This window comes from Anabas testudineus, chromosome 5, assembly GCF_900324465.2.
Source record: "Anabas testudineus chromosome 5, fAnaTes1.2, whole genome shotgun sequence".
NCBI classification, from domain to species: Eukaryota; Metazoa; Chordata; class Actinopteri; order Anabantiformes; family Anabantidae; genus Anabas; species Anabas testudineus.
Genome location: NC_046614.1, coordinates 19,600,006 through 19,616,538, shown reverse-complemented (window position 1 = coordinate 19,616,538; position 16,533 = coordinate 19,600,006). Strand labels below are relative to the sequence as shown.

General features: G+C 40.4%; 1 protein-coding gene across 1 annotated transcript in view; it reads right to left on the bottom strand.

Moving 5' to 3' along the window:
- The window catches only part of LOC113155430 (neuron navigator 1-like), a 37,814-nt gene extending 24,420 nt beyond the window's left edge, over positions 1 to 13,394 (bottom strand). Inside the window, 4 exon segments of the mRNA XM_026350151.1 lie at positions 5,971 to 6,327; positions 7,746 to 7,848; positions 12,447 to 12,930; positions 12,932 to 13,394. Coding sequence (XP_026205936.1) covers positions 5,971 to 6,327; positions 7,746 to 7,848; positions 12,447 to 12,930; positions 12,932 to 13,180 — 1,193 coding nt within the window. The 5' untranslated portion in view covers positions 13,181 to 13,394.
- Between the last annotated feature and the right edge of the window lie 3,139 nt (positions 13,395 to 16,533).

The following is a 16,533-nucleotide window of genomic DNA, read 5'->3' as shown; positions in this document are numbered from 1 at the left end:
ATCCCTCAATGAAAAATAGAGATGTATTTAAAGGTACACCTATCAGCCACAACTTTAAAACCACTTAGTGGTGTTAATGCTTCTGTTTCCATGTGGTGTCATGACATTGGATTTCCAGCAGGAGGCAGAGTGAGTTAAAGCTGGACGTCTTGTGGCTACTTTTGTGTACATGCTCTGTAATTGTGCAATGAGGGAAGAAACCTCATGACATTTAGGAAAAAAACAATAGGAATAGAAATTGATTTTCATCTCTTTGATGCAGAGAAAGATCAGATGTTCCTCCCAGTGAATTTGATTCAATTGTACAATGGGGGCATTATTTCAGAAAGAAAGGAACATCACAGGAAAACAGTGGGTTCAGTGGTTTATGTCTGTTTCAATATCATTCATCCAAAAAGGAATGACTCTGTACAGAGAATAACCATAGCTGGGCAGAATCCTGGCCTGCCTTCATCACAGAGCAGTGGTACATCACAAAAGTAAATGGGACTGAGATGCATCAGTGACTGAATCTGGCTGACCCATCTTCACTGAGCCCCAGAAAATGAACTTGTCATCCGATTATTGGACTGGAAAATTAACGTACAGTCTTCATCAGCCTCAGACAGGAAACTTCACCCTGCAGATGAAGCCTAAAATACAACAGTGCCACATTTGTGGCGCGAGGTTAGAGAATTGCATTACTCTATTTTGTTGCATCGTTTTAAAATATTGCCCTGTGCTCTGTTTCTGTCTCAGCCCCACTGGACACACTCATATCAACTTGATTAATACTGTATGACATTTTAATACTGAGTTTGATCTGTTTGCTGTCTGAGTAATAAACTAATCTAAACCAACCAGGCCTTATTAGTCTTACATGGAGCAGGTAATTTGACTTGTCTGAACCAAGTCCAACAACATGGTGAATGATGGATTAATATGTACCATATGGTGTATATGTGGAACTTTACATATTTTATGAAAAATAGTAGATGTATCATATTTTCCACCTGGGGCTTAATATTATACACTGGTGGAATCCAAACTGCACACCCAGACAACCACACGCAGACATGAGACAGGGATGATTCACACACCCTGGGGTGTTGCTGTAATGGTCCATTATTCACTAGGCTGAGGAGTGCAGGGGGTATTTTACTGACCTTTGTTGGGCAATGAGCTGCTGACTTTAGGGGATCTGTGTGTATTGTGTGTTAAGAGTAACTCACAGCTGGGTCTAATGGAGAAGATTTTTATACTTGCTCTTTCAGTATTTCAAACACTTTGAAACATAGGGAAATGACAAATTAACTAATTTTGAGAGAAACATTTCAAAATGATTTGTGTGCCCCCTACTGTGAATGTGTGTCGTGTTCAGTGGCAAGAAAACCACATCCCTTCTTACTGAGCCATACCCCATAAATGACTGACCCCACACGGTGGCCTCACTAAACTGTAAACAGCAACAGCTCCACTGGAAGACTGAAGCAAAGAGGCTGAAGCCTAATTGTTGCACAGTTGGGTTTAAGTGGGTCAGAAAATGTGTGAGGCTTCAATAGTCAGCAAAGCACTCTGTTCCTATAGAAAGGTCTAACCATGGCAGGAAAAGGAAATTGACTGCAGACTGCCAGGGGCACAGGTCCAGGATCAGATGACTGCAGCAAACTATTTGTGCATTACAGAATGTGTTGATGCACATAGTTTCCATGAGTGAGGCAGTAAAGTATTCCAGTATTTATAAAACTTCATTCACCTTCATGCTGTACATATCAAGCCTCTAACAGATCCACTCACCAGCAGCAATGTAGCAAAAGATATAGACTCAATACATTCAGTGCTTATGAGCTATACCATAACTGTATGCTATGCATTTCTCTGTATCATTTAATTGTATACTTTTATTATTAATAAGGTGTTAAATGTGTTTTTCTCTGGGTCATAGTTTTCTATACCAGTTTTCTGGACAAACACAAATACATTTCCAAAACCACTAGTGTAAATCCTGCCAATAACAGGATGTAAATGGAAAGAAAAACAATAGCTCTATAGGCAGACAGCTCTCCTCCACAAGGCCAATTACAAAACAATCTAATTAAATGGTTAGCATGCCATTTTCACACCAGTCTCCCTGTGTGTCTGTTCATCCATCTTTGTCACCGTCTCCCTCTCATTTTCTGTCTGTGTTTTTTGCTCTCTCACACATGCATCCGTTCAGAAGCTATTACGCGACACACAAGGCAGCCCATCACTGGGTCAGTGGAAGACAGTTGCCATGGCAGCACATCCTGAGCCATGTTGCCGCATGATCAGAGGTGTTATGCTACTGAACCAGCCCCCTTTCTTTGCTCTGCATTGCTGCCAGTGTGCTGCTGTATAGACACATACGATGGTACCCTACATTACCATGTAGAATACTGGACAATATTACAGCACAATAAACAAGCTATTTTATTTCACCTGCCTCCCATCTTCTTCGGCATGGTCGCTATATACGAGTCATAACATTAACTAGGTCTTTAGTCCATGCCATGTAGAGCCAATAGAATATGGAGCACAATGAAATCTAAAAAATGTACTGTGAATAAGACACAAAAAAAAGAAGTGATCTATTCATGTGTGACATTTAACAAATATACAATATAAACTATATTATTTATCTATTGTATACACTCACTGGCTACTGTCATAGGCCTAATGACTTAGATGAAGATCAAATCACATTTCATGACAAATTAATGCAGAAAACCATGAAATTACAAATGTTTACATACTTTTTCTTGCCACTGTATATTGCAAGCTATAAAATTATATATTAAAAAAACTGTATACATTGGAAAGACAACGCATAGTGACAAACTGACTCAGTGACAGACTGCACATGTACTCAGCTATTTAAGCATCTTTCACCAACTTTTGTTTTTAGGCTGGGCTGGTGTTTTTTTTTTTTTTTTGTGATAAAGCTCTGTACCTTGTCACTACCAGAAGATGATCTGGTAAGCAAAGCATTTAGCAAACAGTTATCTGAGTATAAGATTCAATCAAAAATGATACTGAACTTCCATCAGGTCACCTAAAAACCTATGAAGCAATATTACAGTAAAGTGTTTACAGCCTGTTGTTCTGCCCCAAGATGAATGTCACAATACAAATCATTTAATGCAGGTTAAAAGATGGCTAAGCCAATATGTTGTCATTAAGCTACTGCATGTATCACAAGTCACAGTTTTACATTGTGGTTTTAAAAGAAAGTGTGGAACAAAAACTAGCCCAAAAGCAAAACAGAGCTGAAGCTGTCTATAAGGTAGTGCAATCTGCTTATCTTTATTGAAGATAAGTGCCTTTGACTGCTTCTCTCCTCTAACCTCATATATTAGAGTTGGCCATAAACCCAACTAGAAGATTTTCTGTTTGATGCACACTGTTAAATATTTGCAAACACACTTGTAATGACTAACAAGAACTTCTTAACGGAGTATACTTAGTACGGTGGGGTCTAGAGTCTAGAGGCCAAAATCTCTGTTATGACATACAGTAAAAGTTGGAATGATGGCAACTGGTACCATAAATAATGGGTGGTTTGATGGGAACAAACAGGAAAAACATAAATGATTAATAAAAACAGGCTTCTAAAAAATACAGTACATTTTCTTTTAACTGGGGCGTACCAGAATATTATTGCTGTTGCTGTGGCTATTCCCCTCCGATGCATAGATTGTGCTCATGATAATTGACAAGGCAGACACACAATAGCAGTGATAACTGTCTGGTGTGGATTAATCAATATCCATGAGACATTCAGTGGTGTGCTGCAGTTTCACTGTTTCCCAAAATCCATAAAAAGGGAAGATCAACAAAAAGCTCTTTGCTTTTTATTTCACAGTCCCTCTCCAGTTAGTTTGAAGCATTATACATTTTGTATACATTATCAAAGCGTTATTAATTGAAAATTGCAACAGTAATATTATCAGATAGAGAAAGGTAATTCAATTCTTGCAAAAACTTAAATCAACTGAATGTATGAAAAAGTAAAACTGGGGCTTTATAGGAAGGACCAGAAATTGTGCCTCTCCTTACAGTCAATTGCCAGCTGGTTTCCATGGTTACGCAGGAGGAGCCTGATCCATTTTTGAGAGCTGGTAGATAATGGTCCTCAATGAGCTGAACTGTGAGTGTGTGGCAGGGGATGTACAGTAGAAATGCAAATAGATCACAGAATCTGCAGGAGGATACTGTAAGCATAGAAAGTAGAGCATGTGCTGTTGCGCTTGCTTCAAAAAGCAGATTAGCTAGGTTTCTACACCAGAGATTGTCAGTATAATTATGAGGCAGGATTAAGTCTTGATTTACTGCAGTTATACCAGTATTTTTACAGGAGGATCAAGAATACGTTCTCACTGAAATTATGCAAATACAGATCTGCACAGCATATAAATTAGATGGGTTTTCACACTGTTGTATCTTCAATTATTAGCATGCAACCTACTCAAGGTCAGGGAGAAAATAGCACCCAGTGTTTCTATATCTTTGTGCATCTTCACAGCCACAATAGTCTCTTATTACTCGTGACAACACGTATGAAAATCATTTCCATATTAGGACAGCATATATCCAAACATGCACAATCCTGTTAGTGTACTGTAAAAGCTCATCTATTCTAGGGACTAGCTGTACCCCTCAGAGTGTCTTGCAGCCACCTTGAACACATGTCTGGATTCTGCTGGTATTGGTAGTCTCACACTGAACAAGCTGAGGCATTAAAAAAAAAAAGTGGTTACATAAAATTTTGTAGCATCTTTGGTGCTAGTGCTGTTATAAAGCAGGGGTGAGTCCCTTGATTCACTCCTCACATAATTTTCAATCACCACAGCAGAGCTGATGCAGCAGGAGAACAGACAAAATACAGGGCAGATTTAACTGGATTGAGTGCATGAATGTTACTGTGAGGAATGGACCCGTGACATAATCCCAACATAATCCTGACCTCATCAGGGTTCTGCTGTCTGACGTTTTTCACCTCATTCCTCCCAAAATTCTGATTGAGCTACTTTATTTTATCATTCCTAGTACCAATCTTAGATTAGTCTTGATTCAGCTCAGCTCCATATTTAAAGCACTTCACATACAGTAAACCATCTTGCCTCTGTTTCACAATTTATTTCCTCTAATTTCTGCTCACTTAAATGTCTCTTTCTTCTTCTTAATTCACTCTGTAGTAAGAATGTGACCTGACTTGCAGAGCCCAGTGAATGCTCAAGGGACCAAGCTTAAATCCTACTGCATGTGCAATAGTGATAAAGCTGCTAAACCACACAAGAACTGTCCTGGATTCTTTCTCTGTCTCTCTCTCAGACTCTCACTGTCAGCTGTCAACTTGGGAGAATGAATTAGATAAAGGCACACTAAGGATTTGAAGGAAGCAAGGGTGAAGGCACGAAACAGGAATAAGAGCAAAAGAGAAACATGGAGAGAAATTGTAAAAGCCTGTTTAAAAGGAGAACCGGCTCATGTTTGATGCAGACTATTTGTTGCACGTGTACCTGTTGACCCAATCTTCACAAGATGTAAACATGTGCGGTTTACATCAGGGAAACATCTCTCAGAGCCTCTGTCAGTGTCATGTGTACTTTGAGAAATCTTTAGGGAGAAAGAAAGAATAAGTCTGCTGAGACTGCTGTTGAAAGCTCTTTGATAGGTCCGGCAAAACCCAACACTAAGCAGAAAACTTTCAGCATGTAAAGTTTTCCTTTTTGAAGATTTTTGCACCAAAGTTGAATGTTAAAATGCATATTATCTATTATCTTAAAATAAAAATGAAGCTTTAACCACATGTAGCACATACAGAAAAAGGTCTGTGAGGCTATTGAAAACTGTGAGTTAAATGCTATTGTACAACTTCTAGCGGACCTTTGCCACCACTGCAGCCTTTGGTTGCTACATGTTGTCATGGGAACAATAGGTTCAAACCATACTTGTATCAGATGCTCCTACCCATTAGCCAGGTTGTCATCATCATCATCCGGCAAGCTCTTTCCCAGAAGGTCACTGTCACTCAGGTAACCAGACTTGAGGTCAGGATCATCCACATCCAACCCTTCGATGAGCTCTATTCGAGATGTACTGCTTAAGCGGCTGGAGCAGCGAGTTGGCATCGTATGGGCTGTGTACTGAGAGCCAGCTTTGCTCCCCTGGTATCCCCCGCCTGTCGATGACGGGGCGTCACCTGCTTGTAGACGAGGGCTGGACTGGCCATGGCGCCAGGAGAGAGGTGAAGAGCGGTTGGACAGGCTAGATATGCTGCGAGCGTTGGTCTCATCACTGTCGTAGCCCACAGTACTGTCCAGGCAGCTGCAGAGACACATGGGAAGAGGAGGGGTGCATATTACATTTGTATATCTGAAGCATTTAGCAGACAGTCTTGTCAAGATTGACACACAAACTCAGTGCATCCACAACAGTGCAAAGGATGAGACCAGAGCACCCAACAAAGCAATTTACTTTCTCTGTCAGAAGTCCTTCAAAGAAACCCACAATGACAATGAGTTGCCGTTGACCTACATACAACAACTGTGCCGTATTATCATCAGGGACTGAAACTAGAAATGTGGCATCTTAAAACCCAAAGATAAATTAAGAGATGACCTGATATCTTTACGTTACCATGACATTCGGCATCTCTTTGAGCAATATATTCACACTCACATCTGGATAATACTCTCCCATCAGGGGAGTCATGCTGTGTTTTACATGGCCATTCCCAATCTGCTAACGCATACCACAGCATCTCTTTAAATGATAGAGTATGTAAAAGTTTTCCACGTTCTGTTCTGTAAGTGGGTCAGTGTTAGAAATGTCCCCTAAACGGCCGGAAGCATCTTCTGTGTCTGCTGATTACATAACTAGATGAACCAAGTTACCTAAATAAATATTGCAATGGTTACAACTACGAGAGTATTTTTATCCCTTCTGATGGATAATTCATCCACTTTGAGGCTAACTGGCACCACTCCAGTACTGATAGTGACAGATAATTTCTACTATTGTCAACAAGTGAGGATTGGCTTGTTGAAAAGATCTGAGTCATTCAAAAAAAAAAGATACTTAACAAGATAACTGGACAATGTGAAATATGTTGATCAAGAAGATTTCACTCTTTTATGTATACATCATACACATGATGTAAACAGTGAGCTAAGAGAGGCTAAAACACTTCAGAAATTAATTCAATATATCATAATAATGAAACTATTAATAACTATTCCAGGAACAAGTAATCCGAGTTAACAGAATGAAAAAAATTAAATAAAATAAGGGATACAAGCAGAACAGTGTTCCTTTTTGCTGGGTATGTTTTACACAGGATATTAAACCCCTACATTCAAAGTCCAAATAAAACACCTGCTTTTCACCAGTGTCTTGCTATTTTGTGGTTGTTTGCCATAAATGAATGTCTAGGCCCTTTGCCTAGGAGAGTCAGAGAGATTGTTGGAATGAAGTCATAATGATGAAACAGAAAGGGGCTATTTAAGAAGGATGGAAGCCAGATGTACACCAGGTGGCAACTCTCCAAGTAGCCGCAGCAAGACTGTGTTCACATGATTGTGTTATATATTGATCCAACAATCTATCTCACAGGAGTGTGCGCTTTCCTTCAATTTAAACCCAAGACAGAATTCCACATATGGTTTCATGGACAAAATGTGCACCGTAGTCAGGTTATATAGCTTGTATTGGCAAATCAAACAATGTAGACACATTGCACTTACCTATGGCTAAGCTGGGAGCCCCGCAGACTAGACATGGTATCCTCCAAATTCTGGCGGAGGTCAAGGACATTCTGCACGGTCCGTTTCCTCTGGGACTCAGGGTCTGTCATGCAGAACAAAAGGTTATAAACCATTGTCAAAACAACATTTTGCTGCTGTTTTACTGTTGTGCGTGTTTTAAAAGATATAATTGTGTGTGTGTGTGTGTGTACATAAGATGTTCATACGTTTGTGTTCTCTGAGCATTATTTGTGTATGGACTGATGTGACAGGTGTTGTCCTTGTAAACATGCAGCCAACGAATGTTCACATCATTAAGCAGACGCATTTCACTCCATGTGCTGCATCACTGTTGCTGGTAACGCCAGATCTACCTCTTTCTGCCTGACATGGTACATCCTGAAAAGGAAAAATCTTAAGGTTGCCACCAGGGGGGAAGTACTATGACATTCTCTACTTGCGCTCATTTCAAACAACTGAGTTTTTCTTTCTAGAGTTTCCATTTTCTGATGTGTGGAGCATTATCTCCATTATTCAGTTAAAGTTGTAAAGCTAACAACTAGCTGAAGTGCAGCACTGCTTATTTGGAACAAGCTGCAGTGTACAAGTGTACAGTCAGTGATTCATGACCATCTCAAATCAATTGAAACAGTCAATCAAATATATATAGTACAATTAGGAGTATTGTTGTTTTAGCTGTAAAAAATGGGGGAAGGCTCAGAAAAACAGAAAAAGGCGTTTTCCACCGCAGTGTGAGGAAGCAAAACCTCTAGGGACAAAGAGAAATTAACATTCAGAGTGAGTGTTAAACTAATTCTACTGTGTGTATAGAGGGTGCGAATTGTGAGTATCTCAAACACAACATAGGCATATTATTCACATGTTCATCACTGACATAGGGTCCACATAAATAAATAAAAGTGGAGATTAGCCCATGATATGTTTGATACATTAACTAGTTGGAATTGCATGGACTTGTTGCCTCAGTATAATACAATAAAGGTGTATGTGTCCAATACGGACAAGCACTCATTCATGAGTCTGTATGGCATGGACAGAATTGGATAAAGTTTATCTTTATTAAACTATCTCATGCTTTAAGTTGTTGCAGACTTTTTTCCTGCATGAAACAAAACTATGAGCTTTCCTTAGACAGTGTTTTGTATATATATATATGCAAAATAACACTAACACTTACATTGTGGTTCTTCTAAATGGTAAGGATGAACGAGTTCAGGAATAAATCTTTTAGTCACAGCAGGTCTACAAACCCCTCAATCTAAACTTATTCTGAGATACTGCTAATTTACTTTGAGTATATTTCCAGGATCTCTTCAAACAGGAATCATGGACACAGACCGCATGCGAATCACATCTGTTTTGAGTATATACTGTGTTCAACATGCACTGTGTTCCTGTGCCGTGGCTGATGGTCTTCTGGCACCCTGCATTGCAGTGATGCCATTAACACAGAGAAGGAAAACTCGCACAGAATACTGAAGCAGATCTGGATCGGGAAACTCCTATGAATGATGCAACACCGCATGGCACATGACTTGGTCTATACTGACACAGTGCAGAAGTAGATGAAAACATGGTAAAAACAAACAGCACTTCAGTAATTAACCCTATGAACGTTCATAAAATTAACTTCCTGTTGTATATGTTACAGAAGGTAAAACAGACATCGGAGTTTCCATACAAAGTAGATGATGAGCTAGAGGACTGACCGTCTTTACCACAGTTGATGTTAAAGCATGTGTCATTGTGTATAATTACAGAGAAATCCAAAGAATGTGACAGAAAAGAGCAGGGCTGCTTTATGGCACAAACAACTAGAGGAGGTCTTTTGTGTATCTAAAATAGACCAAAAGCTTTGCAGAGTTTCTCACAGTGGCAGGTGATACAGTGAGTGAAAACCGGTGGGAGAAATATCACATTATGCTCACTATTTTTATCGTGCAGTAGCTATCACCTTTTCAAATGATGACTTATTTGAATGTTACAGCTCATTTAGACACATCACATGATAATCATGTTGCAGCTTTGGCTTTAATTTGTTAAAACTAGAAGTAACTGGAAGTGGAATCACATATTTTGTGATTAGAAAACAGCTACTGTACCAGCCCCAAATACAGATGGGTCAGTCTGACAAAAATATAGATTCCTTTTCAATCCTGCCATCAATACTTATAATAATCTTTCTTGTATAAAAAGAGCCAGAGAGAAACAAAAAAAGCTGTTGGCATTTTGACTGTGGTATTCAAATAAAACAAACCATAAATTACTTGACCGTATATTGTATTACAGTGTTTAAAAACTTTAACTGTATGTTAAGAGTGGCATGCCATTGATCCATGACCAAGGTTTCCCAGGGTATAAATTGCCTTTTTCCACTATGACTGTACCTAGCTGTAGGCCATTGGCATGGCTGTGCAGATGTGATATGACAGACCACATATAAATGTGACCAACAGAGAGTTTTACATCCCATTGTTAGTTAGAATAGTCCATACTGCTCCAGTTGTCCGTTTTCATCATGGATATGAATTTATCGTCCTAATGACCCAGAATCCATTTGTCATAACAGGTTTATCTTTTTTTTTTAAAACAGATGATGTGAGTTGTCCATTTTTATTTATTACAAAGTGGACAGTAAAAACTCTACTCTAAGAGAAAGGAGACATTCAGCTGCAATGATTCACTTAATTAGAATAAAACACACAAAATAAAGCATAAAGATTTTAACTGTTTGGGATGCTTTTTAAGGTTTTGCATCCAAATCCCTATTGATGAGGCGGTATTGTATGACAGAGACGTTGAGCAAATTTGCACAAGTTTAATAAATGGGCGTATTAATTAAATTGAACATTCTTGGAGAAAGAGTACCCCTATGTTCAGAAATAAAAGAACCCTTTCAGTGGACTCATAATGGGATATGCTACTGAAGAAGAGGACAGCATTAAGCAGGCCTTGAATGTATAGTGGACTATGAATAAAAAGATCTATTTAAAGTAACAAGCATGCCCATTGTACATGCACAGTAAGGCAAAGTGAAAAAAAATGTTGCAGAAAGCTGTAATAATGCTGTGATAATGCTGTTCTGAAACTGAACATCAATATTTCTATAATTAAAAACATATTTTTCTAAATATCTTGGTCAATGTACTTGTTGTGTCACTCATTTCATGTTTTTACATCATCATGTTCTTACCATTTTATCCCATTCACAGGCACAAAGCAGTTGACTCATGACAAAAGCCCACATGGGATTATCATCTTAAATGATGATAAATAATTCATTAAGATGCTAAACTCTCTTTCTCAGCTATAATGACAGTCAATTTGGAAACACCATGAAGGTCAATGCAACACACTCACAAGAACCAGCCTGAGGCATTTTCCTGCACATTTTGTGGAATCAGGGTAATAAAGCAGACATGGGTGTGGTGCAAAAAAAGGTTCTACACTCAATCTCACGAAAAGGATGATGTTGTGAACGCTACACTCCATGATACCCTGCATTGTTTACAGTTGTTACTTGGCTAGAAGTGTGACCAACAAAAATGTCAGACATCTATATATGCTAATGAGGCATGGATAACGGATTCAATTATTCCAGATCTGTTCATTAAGATGGAGCAGGCAACATGCACTTGTGAGCTGCAATGGTATAATACTGAATATTGCATGGTTGTTGGTTTGACATGCTTGGGCTAGGTCAGTGTAGGCTTGTGTCATCAAGTGAGAATTCAGCTTGCACAGCAGTTCAATGTTCCAGTTCTTTTAATTAAAGCCTTCTATCAAAAACCAGTTCTGACCTTTGTAGTTTTATGCATTTAACAATGCAAGTCTCCTGTCATGTGACTAAAATACAGAATATACCTATTGGCAGAATGTACCTGCAATTAAACACAGGGGCGTGCTTGTATACACAAAGAAAATAACCAAGTAAAAAATTAATTCACACATATTTTATGATTTTATTAATTTGGCCCTTTCTATTGATAAACCTGACCTACACCTCCAGAGAGAAAGCCATTTGTACTGTTGTACTACACAGGGTGCAAACCATCTGTCAGTGCTCTACAGATGAATGGAGCGGGGAGGAGGCTAAATGTGTCTGTGTGCCTGAAATGAATTCAATATGGCATGCCGTCTTTTCCATCTCTGGTTTTGGGAGTGTACATGGGCTAGCGGATGGACACGAGAGAATCGGTGCATGTTGCACCAAACAAGAGCTTTAGAAAGAAGAGCATGCTGCTAATAATCCCCTAACCCCTGGGGTTTTTTCTCACAATCAGCCAAACAATGTTGCGACAGGAAGCAACCACATTTCACACAATTAATGGCACCAAGCCTCAAACACCTGAGTGACATGCTGGAGAACAATAGAGCATCATTAAATCTTTGCTTTTCAACCAACCACTGAGCTTTCAATACCAAGCTGAGGAAATGCTTTGCGAGAACAATGACTTCTCGCAAACATGTTCACCCCATTGAGTGATCACTATAAAATCTATTCTGGGGAAATGTAGGTCTGCAGCAGCAACCGGTTGCCGTGTGTTTGCTCTATTAAATCAAAGGGGGTGTGATGCCCACTTTAAGAAGCACTGTGAAATTGCACAAGCGGGGCATTTGGTTTGTAGCACATGGCAGCACAAGACTGTAGGGATGCATCAAGATAACTACTGTGCTCACCTAACATCTGACTGAACAGCAGCTGCTCCAGGTCTCCTAGCACTGTCACCACCAGCTCTGGGTCCACTTTTAGGAAGGGCTTATCTCCTCCTTCTTCCCCTGGGCCTTTGGAACCAGACTCTCCCCCAGCTCCGGCTCCCTGCTTCTTTGCATTGGCCTTCGCTTTGCTGGAGAGGATCTCGTCATCTGACTTTCCATCCTCAGGTGCCTTGCTCAGGGGCTTCACCTCGGCATAAGGACCACGAGGTATGCGGCTCTGTTTGCTCAGGGCAGAAGGAGCAGCCAGAGGGCTAAAGGGCTTGGGTTTGCCCTGGAACAGTGAATGCTCAGATTTGGATAGGTTTCTAGAGAGAGGGGCACCCCCTCCAGCACTACTGCCACCCCCTGCCGTCTTTGGCTTGCCTGTCTTGGTCTGTCCTGCTCTAGGCTTTGCCATGTCATCACACCACTTTGGCTCATAAAGATGCAACTTCTTCTCAGCATCATGTGAGTACAGCCAGGTTTGTCATAGACCTCTGCTTGCGGAGATTGGAGGGCACTGGCAGCCTGCCTTCAGAGCTACCTGCCCGGTAAACCTTCAGTTCACCCCGTTGCGTGCTCTGGGGCACTCCAGACTTGGCCCTCTTAGCTGCCATACCAACTCCTTTGCCATCTGCTTGGCTGTATGCCTTTGTGCTATCCGTCCTTTCCATCTTCAATTCTCCTTCTCTGCCTGTCACACTATTTCCAAGCATGCCTCCTGCATGAGACCGTATAGAAAATCATCAGCAGAGAAAAAAACAGGCTTCCTTTATCAGAATCTTTCTTCCTCTGCAAGAAAAAAGCACACATAAATGATTCCTCCAAGGCAATCCTGCAGCCTTCTTTCTTCCCTCAGTCTCCTTCTTTCCCTCTTTTCTCCTGACAGGCTGCTGCAGCTGCAGCTGTTGCAGTACTGTCCAGGCGCTCCTTTCTCGCCTTCCCTCCCGTCCGTCTTTCCTCCGTTTTTTCCACACTCCTCCCTTCAGCACACCCTCCTGCTGCTGAACCGCGCAGCAGCAGAATGACAGCGGTGGCAGACGCAACAACGCTCCCTCCTCCCCCTGCTTTCTGCTGCCTCTCCCTCGCCTTCGACTTCCCACCCATCCTTCTCCCTCATTGCCTCATTTTTTCTTCATTAAGTGATGCTTTGCTGTGTCTCAGCAGAATATGTGAAATACAAGAAAGCAGCTAGAAACGATCTGTGGCTTTTAAAACCAGGCGCCATTCTCCTGTAGACCATGTTTCCTACCATCTCCTCTGATTCCTTTGTTCTTCCCCTCCCCCTCTCTCACCTTCAGTGTTCATGATGCATGGTTTTTGCTGTGTTCTTAAAATGTGAATACACATTCAGATATGTAATTATAAACCATTAGATTATTATTTTTGTTCTTCATACTGTTTGAGCTTCCTTACATCTATTCTAGACTTACGGCTGAATAAATATGTTAAACCAGCTTTGTTATCCTGCTTTAAATGGACAACTGTGCACACACACACACACACACACACACACACACACACACACACACAAAGGCTGGAAAAAAAAATTATAAAATAAAGAAAGAACAGTTCAAAGTGAAAATCCCAAAGTGTATTGGCCAAAAGAAGTGACTTCACTCAGACTGAGCGAGGGACAAGATGTGCCAGTGTAAGCAAGCAACACACCCAAAACCAGACTTTGGAAATCAAGTCAGTCTAAGACAAATGGTACACACAAACACACAAATACATGCATAACTGTGTTAAACTGTATATCCAGCAGTATTTTATTTTTTTATTTCGCATGAGTATGATCATTTTTAAAGATATTCCACATAGCCTTCTCTCAGGAGGGTTGAGGAGGCTCTACAACGCTCTCATGCAGCGCTGCTCCATGGAAACCGCCTGCTGTCATCGCCTGCATGGCATGTGCACCAGACCTCAGTGCTCTGCACAAACACCAGCTGCCAAAGAAATGTTTGTGATGCAGCCCACATGTTATCATGTATACATCAAAATACATTTGTTTTTTAAATAAAAGAAATATGTCCATATGCAATACATTTGGAGAAAATCTTTCAAAATCTTATTATGTGACTTTTTCCGCTACATAGCAGGACTGAATAAGAGGATAGTAGATGGTGCAAATCCACTGGATATGATTGACCTGTTAGCAACAATACCCAGAGGGTAATGCTCTAACCCTCACAACGGGTTTGCAACACACTCCACTGCCTATTTTATTTGGGTTTTAAAGCACCTGGGGCAGCTCATGACCTAGTGGGGTTGTTTGATCAGGCAATTTGTTTTCGGAAACAATGTCAAGTCTTGTTCCTCCTCATCACGAGTTCTTAGGCTCCCCTGCTGACTCCAGATGACTGATGGTGACTCTGCTCCCATGGTGCAGTGATTACTGTAGCTTATTTGCTTGGGCAAGTTGGAATTTCTTAATGAGTCATAGGATCAGACATTGTGACATGCCAACTTTGCAGCAAACTTTATGTTTTGAAATCTAGGCCTGAAGTTTGCATCATGCAGAAACGCATCCTATCAGGATTTAAATGTATATTTCAAACATCTGGACTTTAGCAGCTGTGATTGTCTCAATGTGTATGGCAGTAGAGTAATGGATGGATTGATTTTGTCAAGATGTTCGTCAAGACATTCCATGCATGAGGCTGGAGGATGAAAACTAAAGATTCGGGGGATCCCCTGACTTTTCCTCTTGAACTGTAACAAAGCCAAGTTGACATTTTCTTCTTTCACGGCTGGGTCTGATTCCCACTCTCCAACTCGTCATCTGAGTATGTGTGTGTTTTAATAGCATGACAAACCGTTACGCAGCTGTCTGTTTTCCCTGGACAGCACATGTAATCATTTTGCGGTGGCTCAGCTGTTATGATGCAAATGGATTCAAGAACATCATGGGAACCTCCACGTGTGCTCAAATGGGCAACTTCAGAGAACAAAAGTAAGTCGTGCAACAACTATAGTGTTCAAGGCCCATGTAGAAACTGAGCTTGTGCATACTGTTTAAGTCATGTTAATTGTTGCTACTCAAAAGAGTGCGAGCTGAGATCTAATGGAATCATTGTGTTGTCTGGTATCTGATCAGCCTGAGGGACTAAGCAAATAGTTATGAGTACTCTACCCACACAAATTCCCTTCATGTGCTCAGCAATAGTCTGTTCATAATGGTGAGAATAACTTAAGGTGAGAGCAGTCTTGTCTGAGTTTAAAAGTTTGCTAGGGGTGATTGGTTTGTTGTCTTGTATTAATTGTTGAGCAATACTGGATTTTCCCCATTACCAAAACTTAGTCATTTTAAAACATGATTTCTCAACAACAAGCCTGAGGTCCTGCAGATGTTTCTACTAAATGCAATCATCATTTTCTGACGGTCACAGCTAACAGATACACATCTCTCTGCTTAAAAAACAAAATTTAAGCATCCCTCAGGTCCAACCAGCAGGGATCATAGGAACTCCCAGACAGGACGTGAAAACTGATCCTCCCTTCAAACCACTCAATCCCTCAGTCCTGCATCTGTCCACCCTAAGACGAGGACCACTCAGTCTCTGGTCTTGTCTCTCCCTGAGGAGGCTGGCTGGAGGCTCTTACGCCACAAAGTCATTAAGATAATTAAGAAGCCAGTTAGAGGGTTTCATTAGAACCCAGAGCAATTATATGAAGTCATTTTATAAATTCAGCACATGCTGGTGGATTAGGACAATAAATACATCGGACATGTCATCCAAAATAACTTATGTTGCAAGTTATTCAGCCCACTAGTTCAGACTTTAAACCTAACAGTGTAAATTCAGAGAGCTGCTGTTTAATTTGTTGTAACAGCAACCAAAAACATTAATAAATCACCTTGTTATGGTATATATTATTCATTAATTAAACCTGAAATACCCCAATAATTACTGGATGTACGTATGGATGGATGGAAGTATCAACATATGTCAGCATTGTCACTGTGAGCATATTAGCATGCTGACAGCATTTAGCATAGCTGTATACATGTACAGCCCCACAGAGCTGCACAAATGTCCCTTGGTGTTGCTCATTTTTCATATCTTTG